Source organism: Rhipicephalus microplus, chromosome 4 (genome assembly GCF_043290135.1).
Source record: "Rhipicephalus microplus isolate Deutch F79 chromosome 4, USDA_Rmic, whole genome shotgun sequence".
Lineage (NCBI taxonomy): Eukaryota > Metazoa > Arthropoda > Arachnida > Ixodida > Ixodidae > Rhipicephalus > Rhipicephalus microplus.
In genome coordinates this window covers 7,751,085-7,766,439 of record NC_134703.1, presented here as the reverse complement: position 1 = coordinate 7,766,439, position 15,355 = coordinate 7,751,085, and the positions used below count along the sequence as shown (strand labels likewise).

The window sequence follows — 15,355 nt, the reverse complement described above, 5'->3', positions numbered from 1 at the left end:
CCTCAGTCGCTTGACCCATCTGCGGCACTCCGACGAGCAAAGACGTACACAGATAACCACACTTTTTAAGCCGCTTCGATTGTAAACAGCCCTTTATAGGCTGTTAGTCGGGCGGGTAAGTTCAAAGAATTCTACGAGGGGAGACGTTGGCCGGTTAGCCTGTCCTCGCTTTTGGTTCCCCTCTGGGAGGGCTGTCCAGCAACCGTCTCACGTCTAAGGGGCGCCATGCCAGGGAGGCCGATCACAACAGGTTGTCGTGTTGTTGAGTGTTGTGCAATATCTTGGGAGGTTGTCTTAGCATGTTGATAACAATTGATGTATATTAATCGGGTTGCCAAACGTAGTTCTCAAAGTAGTTAAATGTGTGTTGTTTGGTTCCTTTCGACCAAGTTTTCTGCATCCATTCACTCTAAGAGAGTGACGCTGTCCACTTCAAGACCCCACAAGATATAATGCAGGAAATCTCTAGTAGTCTTCAAAAATACATGCAGCACATTCAGACAAGGACGTAAGACAGACGACACCACAATGTGCTAGATTGTTGTCTCTCTTGCATCCTAAAACTGTGTGCTAGCGGTGAATATGTTTTAGAATTCAGCCTGCACAGCCAAAGATGACAATCCTAAAACTCAACTGTTTGGGATGATACATGTTTGGCATGTACAGTGAAGTGACAACGTCGTGAGGTACACAAAAGCTTAGTGTTTCCGTTGCAAGTGCGTAAACGATTGCGGTCCTTCTTCATGGCGAAATAGAGAATGAACATATTCTCCAAACAAGAAAAACAAACGTAGTGCATAGGGCTAAAAGCAACATTTTAATATGATCCACCTGAAATATCGATAATAAGAAACAAATGCAATATGCAAGATAAAATCGTGTGCGTTAAAACTTTACAAAACACGCAACATGCAGCCAGTATGTTCGGTACATCGTGACGATGATGATAAGACTCTGCCACAGTGAGGTGGCCTGGTAATCACGCTGGAGAGTTTGAGCCTTCAAAACTGCCCCCGTCGATATCTGGAAAAAGAAAAAAAATGTAGAAACTGAATAAATGCATTTTGAGTGAACGAAGACAACGTTGGTGTTCTTATCTACTCATGTTCAGTGTTACTTATCAGCCTTACTAGGATTCACATTTATACTCACGTTTACTCGCATGTATTACAAAGCAGTGTCCTTTGTACACAATTTTGATATTTATTAATAAGAGGCGCTAATTCAACCCCCCTACCAACTTTTTCAGGGATATTCTTGATGAACGTACCTTACGTATTATTCGAAAAAAGTGACCTTACTGGTTTGCAAGAAGTCATAATTCGTATTCGAAAGCACTATATCGAAATGCACTGAGCATTGACACCATATTCGAAAAAGCTGATTGATTTGCGGGGTTTAACGTCCTAAAACCACTATTTGATTATGAGAGACGCCATAGTGGAGGGCTCCGGAAATTTTGACCACCTGGGGTTCTTTAACGTGCACCCAAATCTGAGTACACGGGCCTACAACATTTCCACCTCCATCGGAAATGCAGCCGCCACAGCCGGGATTTGATCCCGCGACCTGCGGATATTGGAAAAAGCTAATTCTAGGCTAACGCACTTATGAGTCGACTTCATACTCGTATTGAGCTGTGGGTCTGAACGAGTCAGGATGAGCAATGTTTTTTCTGGTGAGTTCGAGTCAGTCCGGTGCAGGAAAATGTTGGTGAGTGTGAGTCGGAGTGAGCCCTAAGCGCAGGATATATTTCCCAAGTAAGTTCCACAAGTTTTGCCCACCTATGTTTACTAGTGTGCGCATCCGGAAAGTTTCCGTAGTGTTCCAACAGAAAGAGGGGTAAAAGTTGATGCGTCAATCTGGCTCCACGTCGAAGCGAATCATAGAGCACATGCACTGACGACTCGGTACGATACTGCTCCCATAGCCACTGTCCCATGCAGCAACATTTTGCGTTCGACACCTATCAGGCTGCAACAGTCAGAAAAGCAACATTTGTGACTGTCAACCGTGGCGGACCTCCCGCCCCACTATGCGCGTGTTGTGTTCAGAAACCGTCGTCGTACCCCTTGTTCGCCCGAGCTTCCACGAGCAGCAGCAATCTTGAGAAATATCGTCTGATCTGTGGAATGGTTCTCACGCACAAGTGTTTTCCGAAAGAAGTCGGCCAAAGTAAGCGGCAGAGAGTCAGTATGGTGCAAAGAAAAATCTATTGTTTTTTCAAATCTGACTGTTCGCGCTCTCCCGCATTCAAATGTATTGCGGTGCTGCGAGGCCGAAAGAATTCTCGTTGTACTAAACCTCATGCTTGCAGTCAGCTATTATTTCAGGCAAAACCGCAGCTGGGCCTGGAATCGGACACGCCTAAATTGTTGATGTTCTCTAGCACATTTTGATGGCGTGCCACATAATCTATCAACCCAAGATGTTCATTTCTATGACTGCTGTGACCGCAACTTGTCTAAATCATCGGATTCGGACGTCTACCCCTTACCGAAATATTCCACGGTGGATGCCGATAGATGCAAACAGCCACCAGTGCATCTAACTGTTTACGTTTAATGAACTTGCTTTTATTCTGTTATACAAAGACATTTAGACTCGGGCACTCTCTGCAGTGCAGTGCAGTGAACTAAGTGTACTACGCGGAGGAAAACATGGTTTTCTACCACGTAGTACACTTAGATTATGTATCACCAACTGGCCCAAACATTTCAAAGAATACTTTTCGTGTATCTTACGAGCGAAGTGCCTTCAAATACTTTAATGAATTGTTTCAAGACACCTATAGAATCAAAAAAGCAATTTAAAAAAGCACACAAAAAAGAAACAGTATGTTAGTTTCCCTTCTGGCCAAGGAGTTGGATGGGACTAATGTGTTTGGTTATACATCGTTCTTATTGTGTGCCCATCTGTCTCAAGACGTGCACTTGCTGCCGTGTGAAAGCTTTTGTGTATGTCGGAGAACATAGTGGTCATATTTACAGTTGAAGAAGGAGACCTTTGGTGGTGGTGCTGTGTTACGATTACCCCCACCACGCATTTTGGTCAATGCCCTGTCTTTCTTCAATGAGCAATACACATTTCAATGTTCCAAGCTTAATATTTGCGATTGTTTTCACCGTTTTTATGACTGCTCCTGGGCCCACAGCTTGTGCAACAATGTAGTTTGGTTCAGAACAGAGGTTAAAGAATCGGGAGACTCTTGATAGCGATATTCTGTTCCTAGAGCGTATGTCAAAGTGCACGAAATTTTTTCGAACTTGCAATGCACCACAACGAGACCTTAAGCGTGCAATAACGTGTGTGCCTTCTGTGGTAAATGATTGGCTTAAACTATGTAGTCATTATGATAATCCCGTGTTCTGGTGCCCAATGACAATGTGCACATGTACCACGCATTGTTACAGCAATATTTCATATTGTATTGTGAAACATGTATACAGGGACACGTGTGTTTGTAAAGCATGAATGTTGCTTTCAATGCATTTACAAGCAGAAGTAGTTCTCATTGTATTCACAAGCACAGCCATGGCTGTGTGGTAGGACACCCACTTTCCACACAAAGAACCCTGATTCAATCCCCACTTAGCCGCAGATTTGTTTTATTATTTATTTTATTTGCATATTTCTAGATTTTTCGATCACGAAATGATGATTTTTCGCTCACAACCTACGCCGCTGACACTGACGCTGAAATTTCTGCGAAACGAGCTCTTTAATGCTATCGCGTTAACATATTTCTTCAGAGACTGCAGTTTACTTCTGAGGCGTTTCGGCCAACTCTCTATAACAGTATGTTAATGGACGGAGTATAGGGGCCCCTTTGGGAAACTGCTGTCTAATAGAGCGTCATCACATGACTTCTCATGCCACATTTACGAGCGTACTACCAGCTCTCATCATCATTCTACGAATTTCGTACCTCTGATCAGTCATTACTAAATTGATGCACAAACGACACCGCTTTCCAATGGTGTCAATGGACATGAGTATAAGCATGAATCCAGGTGAGGCTAACAGTAATGCTGAAGGTGAGTGGGTAGGACCATAGTTCCGCGAAGAAAAAACAAGTGAACTCACTTAGACTCACGATATATGTCTCTCGCTTTGGACTCACTCAGACTCACCGAAATTTTCCTAAGCCAGATTAACTCGGACTCAAACTCACAAAAAAAAAACTATGGACCATCTCCTAAAAGGGAAGCGAAACAGTAGCGGTGCACACGGCATCGACCCAGTTGAAACGGGTGTTAACCCGGGAGCTGGAAGAACGGTTTGAAGCGAAACTCGGTGTAGCGTTTACTCGAGTAAACCTTTCTTTTGCTCAGCTGGTGGCACCGTTGGCGTTTTCTGTGCACTTGTGATGTGCCGTACGTTCGTCTTGGCACCACGCATGCGGTGCCGCATGTTCGGCTTAGCCGGTAATGACACAAGTCCACGCCACGGCGGCACCGGAGAGGTCGACAGTGGAGCGTGGTGCAATCATATCAGCCTACCCGCGCTGGCAGACGATGCGGTGACGTTCCATCATTGCAGGCGTAATTTACAGCTGGCGCTGCCACATAACACGGCTGGACGGCATGGGAATTGTACATCAGCTTACATCGTCGGACCGTAGGCGCTTAAGGCTACTTTTGCTGCCAGGATTCCACTGGACACCAAAGGCGATGCGAAAATTACTGTAACCCTCGTCGAGTTGGTACAGAATCGATGCAGCACAACCGCCTGGAGAACAGATGCGCACCCACTGGACACGTAGCGTCTCGCAAGTGTCTCTCATTGTTTGATTTCTTTTTGTTTGCTCTCTTACTAGCAGTACAAACAGGACCCTGGAAATTGTCGTCTGCTAAATGACGTCTCTTGCATACAGCACTGCTGTAGCGGGTACGAGTTTTGTGGTTCACACGTTCAGTTGGCCCATAGCGAAGTGTGAAACTCGGGCGGTGTTTGATGTAACTTCCTTTCCACGGTAATGGTACTAGTGCACCTCAGCCAAAAATGCCATTTGAAACGCAAAGACATGGGAGGCGGACGAGTTACAGACGCTTGCGCTCGGCTTCCTTACCTCATGTCTCGTCGGTGTTACCCACGCGCTGTCTGTATTTTCGTACGTGATCGGTGTTCTTGATTCCCACTTCGTCGGGGTCGCTGGTCTTTCACTGCCGACACTTGCGTTCCACTTCCCTGGCTCGCTACTAGTCGGTGTTGACGTCGCAGTTTGCGAAAGCAATCGGCTTCGCTAACCCTCGCAACGCCGGCGACAGCCGCAAAAGGTGCACGCACACTAGCGGGAAGCATATTGCTACGGCGTCCCATCCGTCGGCACAATCGCGCGGCAAGCATCGGCACGCTGTCCATCATTGGCGCCGCGATATTTTCAAGGCGCGCCCATCCGCCGGTTCGCGGCTTCTCCAGAAGTAGTGCGGGTGAGATGATGCCCACGTGAAGAGTGGGCTCGAGCGTTGCGAGCGGTGAAGAGGGCGAAGCGAGCGAGAGAAAAGCTTCTTGAAATGAAGGAGGCTGAATAGTGGGATTAAGTGACGCAGTAACTGTCTCTCAGACGAGGACACCACACCACAACCGCAGAAGCGATAGAGAGCTGACATGCGGTTAGCGCGCGAAAGGCGAGGGAGAAAGACGTCAGCGCGCACTGCTAGGATGGCGTGAGCTACTTGGCACCGCTCCAATACCTGCGGCAAGAGAAGCAGTGTGGATGAAGGGACAGCGTTACACAGGCTAGTCAAAGAGCTGCTTCGCATTTAATATTACTCACTCGGACTCACGACTCGATCTGAGTCCGAGTGAGTCGACTGATCAGCAAGTTGGCCAGCCTATGCTAGTAAGTCGCATACCGCACACACACCGGGAACATAAGTAGGAAACCGCATGGCGCATCTTATGCTAACTTACACGACGCGTCACCGAGCCGATAAGACGTGATCCAAATATGACGCGCAATCCGACACGATGAGCCCCGACTCTACGAATGGCCACGGCATTGGCAGGACGTGGGTTCACGAACTGGAACCAGAAATGACGAATGCATAGGCGAGAACGCACAAGCAGTCGTAGGTCCCGCTGCATTCTCGCTCATTGTTTTCAGGCACTCGGCGCCCGAAGTACGATGCGCATTAGTGAACGATCGCTATCATTCGATGGAGAACCCCGATGAAAAGATCAGCCCCGAACGAGGGACGGCGCGCGTTGTCTTACCACGTTTATCGAGGTTTAACTTTCGCGTCCCACAGAGCACCGCAACGACTTAGTTCCTTCGCATTGATGGTATCTGGGTGCCGTTAGCTGAATGCTGTGCATTTCACGTTACAAAAAACCCAGGTTTTAAACACACGTTTCGGTCACCTTGGTGATGCGCATCACCTTATCACTGCAATGATAATTATTACAGAAATGTACTTGCGGCGACGCATTACGACAGTGGCTGAAGTCAACACCTTTATTTCCCATATCTGAAAAGCTCTAACAACATCCGTCCTTCACAACAGGGCCGAAAAAAAGGGGGAGGGGTATTTTAGAAATTAAAAAAAATGGGCAGATCCCACGTACAGTGGGAATCGATGATTTGCGAAGCACGAATGAGAAATGGTGATATGCCGCTTTAAACTCAGCACAATGTTACGAGGTGGAGGTAAATGATGCCATACATGACTTCCGTGTCATGATTATCATGTTTCGATGTGTGGTTTACCTTCGTGATCTATACACATCACGTGATGCCAAGTTTCGTATATGTGGAGCTATTGAAACGGCCGCGAACACGCTATGAGCGTGGTATGTTATGTTCTTACATGACACGCGTGTCACGATTATCATGTTTGCACCAGTCATATATTTCGTCATCCATTGGCATCACGTAACACCAAATTTGGTACATGTGGAGCAAGCTAAACGGCCGCGAGTGCATCATAAAGGGCCCATTAAGAGCAAACCTCATAAGCGCGAAAATGCACGCGACAGCGACGAGCGATGCTATGAGCGACGAAACAGGGCGTTCGCGCAACGTGTCGCGGGGTAGTTTTCGCGCGATCGCTCGGTTCTTCAGATTTGGAAACCATCGCTCATCGCCCGGAAGGCTGGGCTCAAGCAGCCAATAGCGAAAAACCGGAAAAGACAAACACTACATAGGTGCACGTGACCCTGCCCGAGGCACGTATGCGCAACAAAAATAACGCTATGTTTACGCATGTGCATATAAAAAAAGTGCTGCAAGGCAATAATAAACACTTTCCGTTCCAATACACAACAATATATCTTACTTTTTAATTGCATACCGCTCGCTACGCGGTTTTCTTGGTGCGAGTAGACGGCCTCATGCCAGCAACAGTGGGATTCGCTCGCCGAAGCCGTCGCGTGAATGAGGTTTGCCTGCGCTAGCGACTGATCGCGCGAAGACGATCTACGTCGCGTCGCTCGTCACTGTCACGTGCATTTTCGCGCTTATGAGGTTTGGCCCTCAAACTCCAATGTAGCGTCGACGCGCGCGCACGCTGGGCACAACGACGCTACGTTACGTACTCTATAGTCTGACGCCAGGCGCGACCAGCGTTCATCGGCGCGGCCAGACCGCAACCGGTGCGAAATGCGACATTTCGCGCCGATGCGTTACCAAGAAAACACCGCGTCTCCGTCTTCTCGTGAGGGAGGGACGCCGGGTGCGCTCAAATGCGCATGCGCCAAAGCAACGCAGCGCGGCGAGCGCCTGCCAGTGTATGGCAGGACCGGCGCCTGGCGTGGCAACGCCGGCGTGACGTGACGATGTGAACGCCGGCGAGCACGCGCACCGCGTCACGTCGATATATGTATTGGCGCCTTGGGTGTGGCTTCTAGTCATGTTCTCACGTGACACGTATCTCATGATTATCATGTTTGCGCATGTCACGTACCTTCGTCCTCCATTGTCGTCACGTAATACTATATTTAGCATATGTGAAGCTAGAGAAACGGCCACGAGCGCATCATGAGCGTAGCATGTAGTCATGTTGTTACATGACACGCATCTCATGTTTATCATGTTTGCACCAGTATCATACCTTCGTCAGCCATTCACATGCCGTAATACCCAATTTGGTATATGTGACGCTAGCGAAACAGGCGTGAGCGCACCATGAGCGTGGCATGTAGTCATGTTCTTACACGACACGCATGTCATGATTTTCATGTTAGCGTCGGTCGCTTGTGTTCGGCATGCAGTCATGTCATACCATATCAGTTTTGCAAAATGCCATGTGAACGAAACGACCGCAAGAGCTGCAGGGCCATAAAATGTAAATAATGACATTCATGACACACGTCATGATTTTTATGTTATGACTAATCACATATTTTCTTCATACCGTCATGTCATGCCATACCAAGTTTGGTATCAATAACATTACGGAAACGGCCAGGAGAGCTAAAAGTCGTAGGCGGCTAGATAGATAGATACGCTCGAAGTCGCTGAAGTTCGCTAAGAAATGCTTTGCATTTGAAAACCATTTTTGAATTCTAGTCACAAAGCCAAGCGTTGAAACTACATTAAACGAATCCAACCGTAGCCGGGCCAGCAACGCACGCCAGGCCGGGCGTGCAAAGCCACGAACAGGCAACTTATGCGATGGGGAGCAGCGACAGACGAGCGTGACATTACGCGTACCGCGCACGTCAACGGGCGCCAATATGCATATATTATACGGGCCAGCTGCACTTGCATAAATGTGCGCCATCCACAGCACCCCCCCCCCCCCCCCACGCGTTAGCGCTCGTCAAACTCAGCAAGCAAGCGACGCGCTGTACACGCAACAAACGAAATAGCAAGCAGCGCCACGGACATACCTGTCGGGAAGAGAAAAGTCACCTCAAACGAACGATAGCGCGTGGGTTGTACCGCTAAGGCCAGGCAGCACTGTGGTAGCCGCTGTAGTAACGGTGAAAGGTTCGCTAATGGTGCTGCGCGGTCTCGACTTTTGATGTCATACTTGTCGTTTCTCAAGAAAAACGACACTAAAATCCGAAGGCTCAGTTAAGTTTCAGCTTCCATAACGCTGCAGGGAACTGTAGAGACAGAAAGACGCTTGTAACTTGTGCAAACAGAAAAGTAACGCAAACATTCGCGTTCAGGGATGCTGGAGGCGCGGCTAATGACACTGGCGAATGCTGCAGCACCGCCAGCGTTAATAGACGTTGCCAAGCCGGGCGCCGCACATTGCCGGCTTCCGAAAACAGCAACGACAGCGGCAGAGGCCGAGCGGCAACAAGCGCGACAGTGCGAGAGCGCCCGCTTGAGGCTCCACTAATCCCACAACTCTTCCCGAAGCGACCCTCTCCCTCGGAGAGCCCCCGCACGACCCCTTTGCGTCCCGCGCGTTTCAACCCACAGCAAGCACGGCAGGCAAGACGAGCTTAGCGCGCGATCTCTTCGAAGCTCGTGGGGAGGCTTAGCACTGTCGTTTTTTGCGCCATGCACCGCTACGAGAACAGATGCGCCCGTGTAATAAGCAACCAGCGGGCTTCGCCCTCCCCTTAAAGTTAACCAAGCAATAAAGAAATAGGGAAAAAAGCTGTGGAATGTAGCGAAGTTGGCGAGGTCACTAAGGACTGTCTGCTCTCTCCATAACTTCGAGCGCATCCGTCGTGCCGCTCAGAGCAGCCTGTGCGGTGAGGCCAGACCACTGGTCATTCCCAGCTACGAGCCTGCAGCCCAAGTTCAGCGCCCTTTTTCGCCCACCATCCACATTTTGAGGCTACGTTTACGTCAATGCATAGCCGAGGAGGGGGCAGATTCAGCAACCCCCTCTCCCGGTATTTCCGATATTTTAGTTTCGCTTCAGACCGTTCTTCCAGCAACTGCGTCGGCGCCTGTTTCAACCAGGTCAACGCCGTTAGCACCGCTGCTGCTTGCCCTTCGAGGGGATGGTCCAGTTTTTTTTTTTATAATTCGCATTTATTTTTATTTGCGCAAGCACGTAAAGAACCAACGCACGTACACAAAACCGACTGCAACCCCCAACCCTTCACGCCCCCCCCCCAAAAAATAATAAAACTAGTGGCTAAGCTCAGCTATGCCAGATATACGTAGCGTGACCTACGGACGAACTGCGGACGGACGAACCACGCTTGAACGGAGCAATGACTCCTCTATTTCATTCGACGCCTCTGCAAACTGCTCCGCTGCAGTGGTCTCGTGGTCAAGGTTCTCGGCTACTAATCCGCAGGTCAGGGATCGAATCCCAGCTGCGGCGGCTGCATTTTCAATGTAGCCGAAAATGCAGTAGGCCCGTGTGCTAAGATTTGAGGGCCCTTTAAAGAACCCCAGGTGGTCCAAATTTTCGGAGCCCTCCACAACGACGTCTCTCAAATAAAATGGTGGCTTTGGGACGTTAAATCCCACATATCAATCAACCAACCAATCAATCAATCAAGCCAGTGCAAACGCGCGCTTCTCAACGGGAGCCGCTCAGGCAGTGGTCGTGGTGCGGCGCCATATGAGGGGTCGCGCTGGTCACATCGCACGTGCTTACGAGCGCTTTCCCCGGGAGATGCGAGAGACTTGTTTCCAACTCCAATATCATACGTCTGTCAAATTTGTTCCTTCGGGCTGCTTCCAGCGTCTACTCAAATAGGTCGCGAAGACTCGGGCAAAAAGCGATTCAGAAGCTATTGACGGCGACATCAGCATCGGGAGATGCTATTGAAGCATGACTATGTTTGGAGGGAACAAACACGATTATTGAAAAAAATACAAGTTTAATTAAAAGTCTAAGCAATCTATAGGATTTACAAAATAAGATTTCTTTTCCCCAACAATATTAAGTAGGTGTAGTGAACAAAGAATATATTACGGCTTTTATTATTACGAAAAATCTTTTTTTCTAGCGCCCTCTGCCCACGCTATTATTACTCAGTGCAGCACTTGCACTGCATGGGTACACATGGCAAGGCCCGCTCGTAAAATTCGTCTGCGAAGACACACCACCTCACGTGTTTTAGTGTTCTGCGCTTGCTTGCGTTCTCTGTTGTGCGCGAAATTGTTAGGTGCGTTTTATCTTTGGTGAACGTCTTCAGTGCAGTGTCCAACGGGCAGCGGAACGATGCGCGTTACATTTAACGCCGAGAATTTAGCCGGTGGCTGCGAAAACGATGTGCTGTGCAAGGATGCAGTAGCAACAAAGGTATGACTGGCGACCCATGTCTTCTAGAAAGGAAGCAAGGACAATGGCTCGGAATGCACTGCCAGCTAGGATAGGAAACAAGGAGAATGGCTCGGAACGCACTGCTACCTCGACTTTGATTCTTGAGTATTCCTACATCCCGGTTTCCTTTTGAGCATGCAGTGCCTCCTATTCGCGTTATTGCCGAGCAGATTGCCAAGTTACCTATCACGGTACAATTCGCATGTCTTCATTCGCATATAGGTAGCGGTAATTTACTGGAACATAATGAAAAAAAAAACATATCACAAGGAGAGCGCGCAGATTTTTTTGTTCCTATTACCATTTTGTGTAGTGTAATAAACTTTAATTATTGTGATCACTGAATAAAACTAAAATGTCATCAATTTGGCGTGACTATAGGCGTCATTTCTTCCCGTTAAAGCAAAAGATCACAAGCATTGTGCATGGTAAAGAAACCTGCGTATGTGTGAAGCAAATAAGCCACGCGCATACGCTGCTACGCTGTTGGTTGCCTTAATTCATCGGCGAAAGACGTCCCGAACGGCGAATAAAAGTTCGAAGAATAGGTTTACTTGCAAACGGGGGGAAAGTGAAGTGAACGGTAGTACATTTAAACATCCCTATTTAGCCATGAATCCGTATTAGATTAGCTGGCCTTTACTTGAAGCGCACTCGTGGACGACTCGCCGGTGATTGCCTTAGTGCGAGCCCTTGGCGATCAGGGGCCCATGAAAAGTAATTTAAGATCAAATTTCGCACTAGTGCACACAAAATGACGTCACTTTTTACCAGCTATTGCGTCACATCCGCTTTTTTTGTTCTACCGGAAGTGTTCCCTCCTCACAGAGATGGCGCTAAGCCCCATGAGCAGCTGATCAGCCACCATTTTCTGAACGTATCGGTTTCTATGGAGCCTTCGCTACTTGTCTCCTTCCTTGTGGCTCGAAGCAATGCCGTTGCTGCATCACAGCGCTCTCAAAATCGGCGCATGCAGTTGCGTTGCAGTAACACTTCCCTATTGGTTGCCCGCATAGCACCACCAACGACCACACGTTATCTACACAAGCCCTTACATGGTTCACACGAGCCCAGAAATTCACCGCACAGCACGGATTTGTAGCGCTCACGTCGGAATTCTTCCACCGTGGTGGTGTTGCAGTCGAAGGTGCAGACGAGAGAAGGCTGTTTCAGCGGCGAATGAAAGCATGGTTAGTGCAGACGGCCGATCAGGAAGTGAGAGAAAGCACCAAAGGGTGAGGAAGTGTGAGGCGTGGAACGAAAAAAAAAAAAAAAAAAGCTTGCGCAGCAGGAAGATAACGCAACCGCGGGAACGTCAGGCGCAGCCGCGGCATTTCAAGCTAAGAGAAAACAAGGGTCTTGGCCGCCGCTATACTCCCCATAAACGACCTGCGCGCCCAAACTTTTCTTAGAGAGCTGCGCTGCCATCGCACGCCACGCATTAACCAAGCAGTACGAAAGTGCTGCAACAAGCGGGTCAATGGAGCCGCGCTGCAACTGAAACACGGCGCAAGCTGCTGGCGCCAAGTAATCTTCCCTCTCCATCGTACAGATGCTGCTGTGCGCGTCACCGAAGCGAACACAAAATCAATGAAAAAGAACGGGCAGCGAGACGGCATTTCCCGCTTTTGTTCGCACTGTCAAAACTGCTTTTGTTACTTCCAGCTTTGAAGTAGTCCACAGGTTGTTTAGGTCAAATTTATTCTTTACTTGTGATTTTCGCAGTCTAAACGGCCGACGTTAATTGACAAGCGGTGGATTAGTTTACGACAGTCTTTCCCGAGAGCTCGCCCTTGTTCTAGCATTATTAAGTATGCTGCGCATGTAAACGGCATGGGCGCAACTGAAGCAGAGCAAGCAAATCCACCTTTCCTCAGAGGTCTTGCCGCGCTTAACTGCGCGAGTTCCGTCGTACTCCCTCGTTCAGGATACTAGGTTTACAAGCTTATAAAATGACACGAAGTGCTTGCGGCGGCGCAGCACATCACCGAAGTAGCGGTCAAGTTTTGAGTGTTCCCGTTTTTCTAATGGCTCGCCGGCACACTCTGCCAATGACTCTGCGCGCTCTTATTTTACCTTTCCCCACACTCAACACGCGGTGTTTCAAAGAACGCGGGGACGACATTCAAGTGCCTAGTTTCGCGAGAAGAATCGGGCGGAGGTGCACGAACCTTTGAGCTTGGACAGCTTGGACGTCCTCGGGGACTTCGCTTCCTGGCCGCCGCTGCTCTTGCCCGGCTTCTTGCGCGGCTGCTGGCTCTTGTCCTTCACCTTAGTGCTCAGCAGCGGGTGCGTCTCTGAAACCAGCATAGCAAAGTCACACATGCCCTGCGAGATCCTTGGAAGAACGACGGCACCTCTCGAGGAGGGACTCTGACGAGTCCAGACATCTGCACTGCTTACGACGCCTCCTAGCACACCCGAAGCCGACGCTGCCCGAAGGCTTAGCATTCACGGAAGATATTCCGTTTGCAGCGACCCTAAAACCTTCAAGATTTCTCCCGCTTTTTTTTTTTCGCGAGTGTGCGAAGCGAAAAAGCGCCAACGCTTGTTTGTTTTTTATCTTATTAAGTGCTTTGCATTATGGTGTGATAGGCAAACACTCCAGCCGCTGGCTTGCATTGCGACTTTTGTACGTTGGTCATGTCAGTATAGTTGCCACTGTGACGTAAACAGCAATGAAGTCGACAAATAAAAAAGTTACCTATGTCTGTGCGTTTGAAAATTCCCCTCCTCACTTTCTTTTCCCCCCGTCAACCATTTCATTCAAAGAAAAAAAATCCCGGCCATTAGCTGCCGAAGCCGACCGAAGCCGACATGAATACACGAATCCACGCCGCCGGCTTTTTAAACTAGCCACACATCATTTTTTCTTTTTTGACAGTTTTAGCACGTAAAATTATTCAATCTCCTAATGAATACGAGCATTTATTCAGCAACCGGAGTTGTGGCGAATTTCACACAAATCGAGGGCGCCCCTGTCCTGGTTCCGCGCGTTGCTGCACTGCGAACACGTACACACGGGAACGCGCAATATTTCACAACTACCGCATCCGATACATTGGCGCGTTTGTTCCAGTACACAGTGCAACATAACCTTATAGTGGCATCGGCGCCTAAAAAAAAACTTTATCCTATCTGTCACCGACATCCTTAGTAATTTCCTTCCCGCCTTCGACTGCAACGGCAAGTATAAGGAGAAGACGTTTACTCTACTACACACGAGAGTTCATCAAACTCTTTCATACAGGCAAATCGAATAACTGAAAACGAGGCTAAAGCAATTCTCTTGTATTCAGCCGGAGCGCTGCTCGCGCCGCAGACATCCATTGTGGCCACCGCAGGCGCCACCTGCGCAACGATGCGTCTGATGCATGCGTTTTTGTTTTGGTCTATGTTTTTTGCTAGACACTGAGGTACTTCTTTTAGCGCTCTGCAATGCAGATTAAGTTTGGCCTTTTTTCTTTCCTTTGAACATTTGATGACAGCTTCTAGCTCTCCCTCCCTCCCTCCCTCCCTCCCTCCCCCGCATTTCTCTCATTCTACGAATATTTTGAGGGCGCCACGTACGAGCGCATAACTCACGTGTTAGTGGATCTAAAGTAGTTATATTACTTATAGCCACCCTCCACCTAATTTTCGAACACGACAGCAATAGTAACTGTAAGTCCGCCAGTAACATAGATATTTATTTAAACTGTTCATCCCCTTGTACGAATTTAAGGGTTATGAACACGTGAGCGCCCCCTCTACAGGCACCACTACTCCAGATACGGGAGGATGAGTGTGGGTTTAGGCTGACGCCTCTACCCCGTCATCCATTTGACAGGTGCCAATAAAGTTACTTCCCTCCCTCCCTTATGCAGCCATTTGTTGCGTCCCTGAGCGCGAATACGTTTGCTTGCTCTGGCTCGAAAGGGTTGCGGGATCGAATTCCGGCCACGGCGACCGTATTTAAACGTGGGCAAAATGCTAAAAACCCGTCTACTTAGAATTACGTGAACGCTAAAGATTCGAACACCAGGTGGCCAAAATATTCTCCCCTAGGGCGTCCCTCACGATCGCACGCGGAATTCGGGACACAGTACGCCAACGATTATTAAAGACGATAGTTTTCCTTGGGGTACTTCGACGGAAAAACCTTGGTCTGCCCGTCTTTCTGT

General features: G+C 48.6%; 1 protein-coding gene across 1 annotated transcript in view; it reads right to left on the bottom strand.

Moving 5' to 3' along the window:
• Positions 1–798: 798 nt before the first annotated feature.
• Positions 799–15,355, bottom strand: part of LOC142814156 (retinoblastoma-binding protein 5 homolog) — an 86,494-nt gene continuing 71,937 nt past the window's right edge. Inside the window, exons 14-15 of the mRNA XM_075892128.1 lie at positions 13,364–13,489; positions 799–1,023 (exon numbers count right to left, since the gene is read on the bottom strand). Coding sequence (XP_075748243.1) covers positions 980–1,023; positions 13,364–13,489 — 170 coding nt within the window. The 3' untranslated portion in view covers positions 799–979. The remainder of the gene's footprint in view (positions 1,024–13,363; positions 13,490–15,355) is intronic.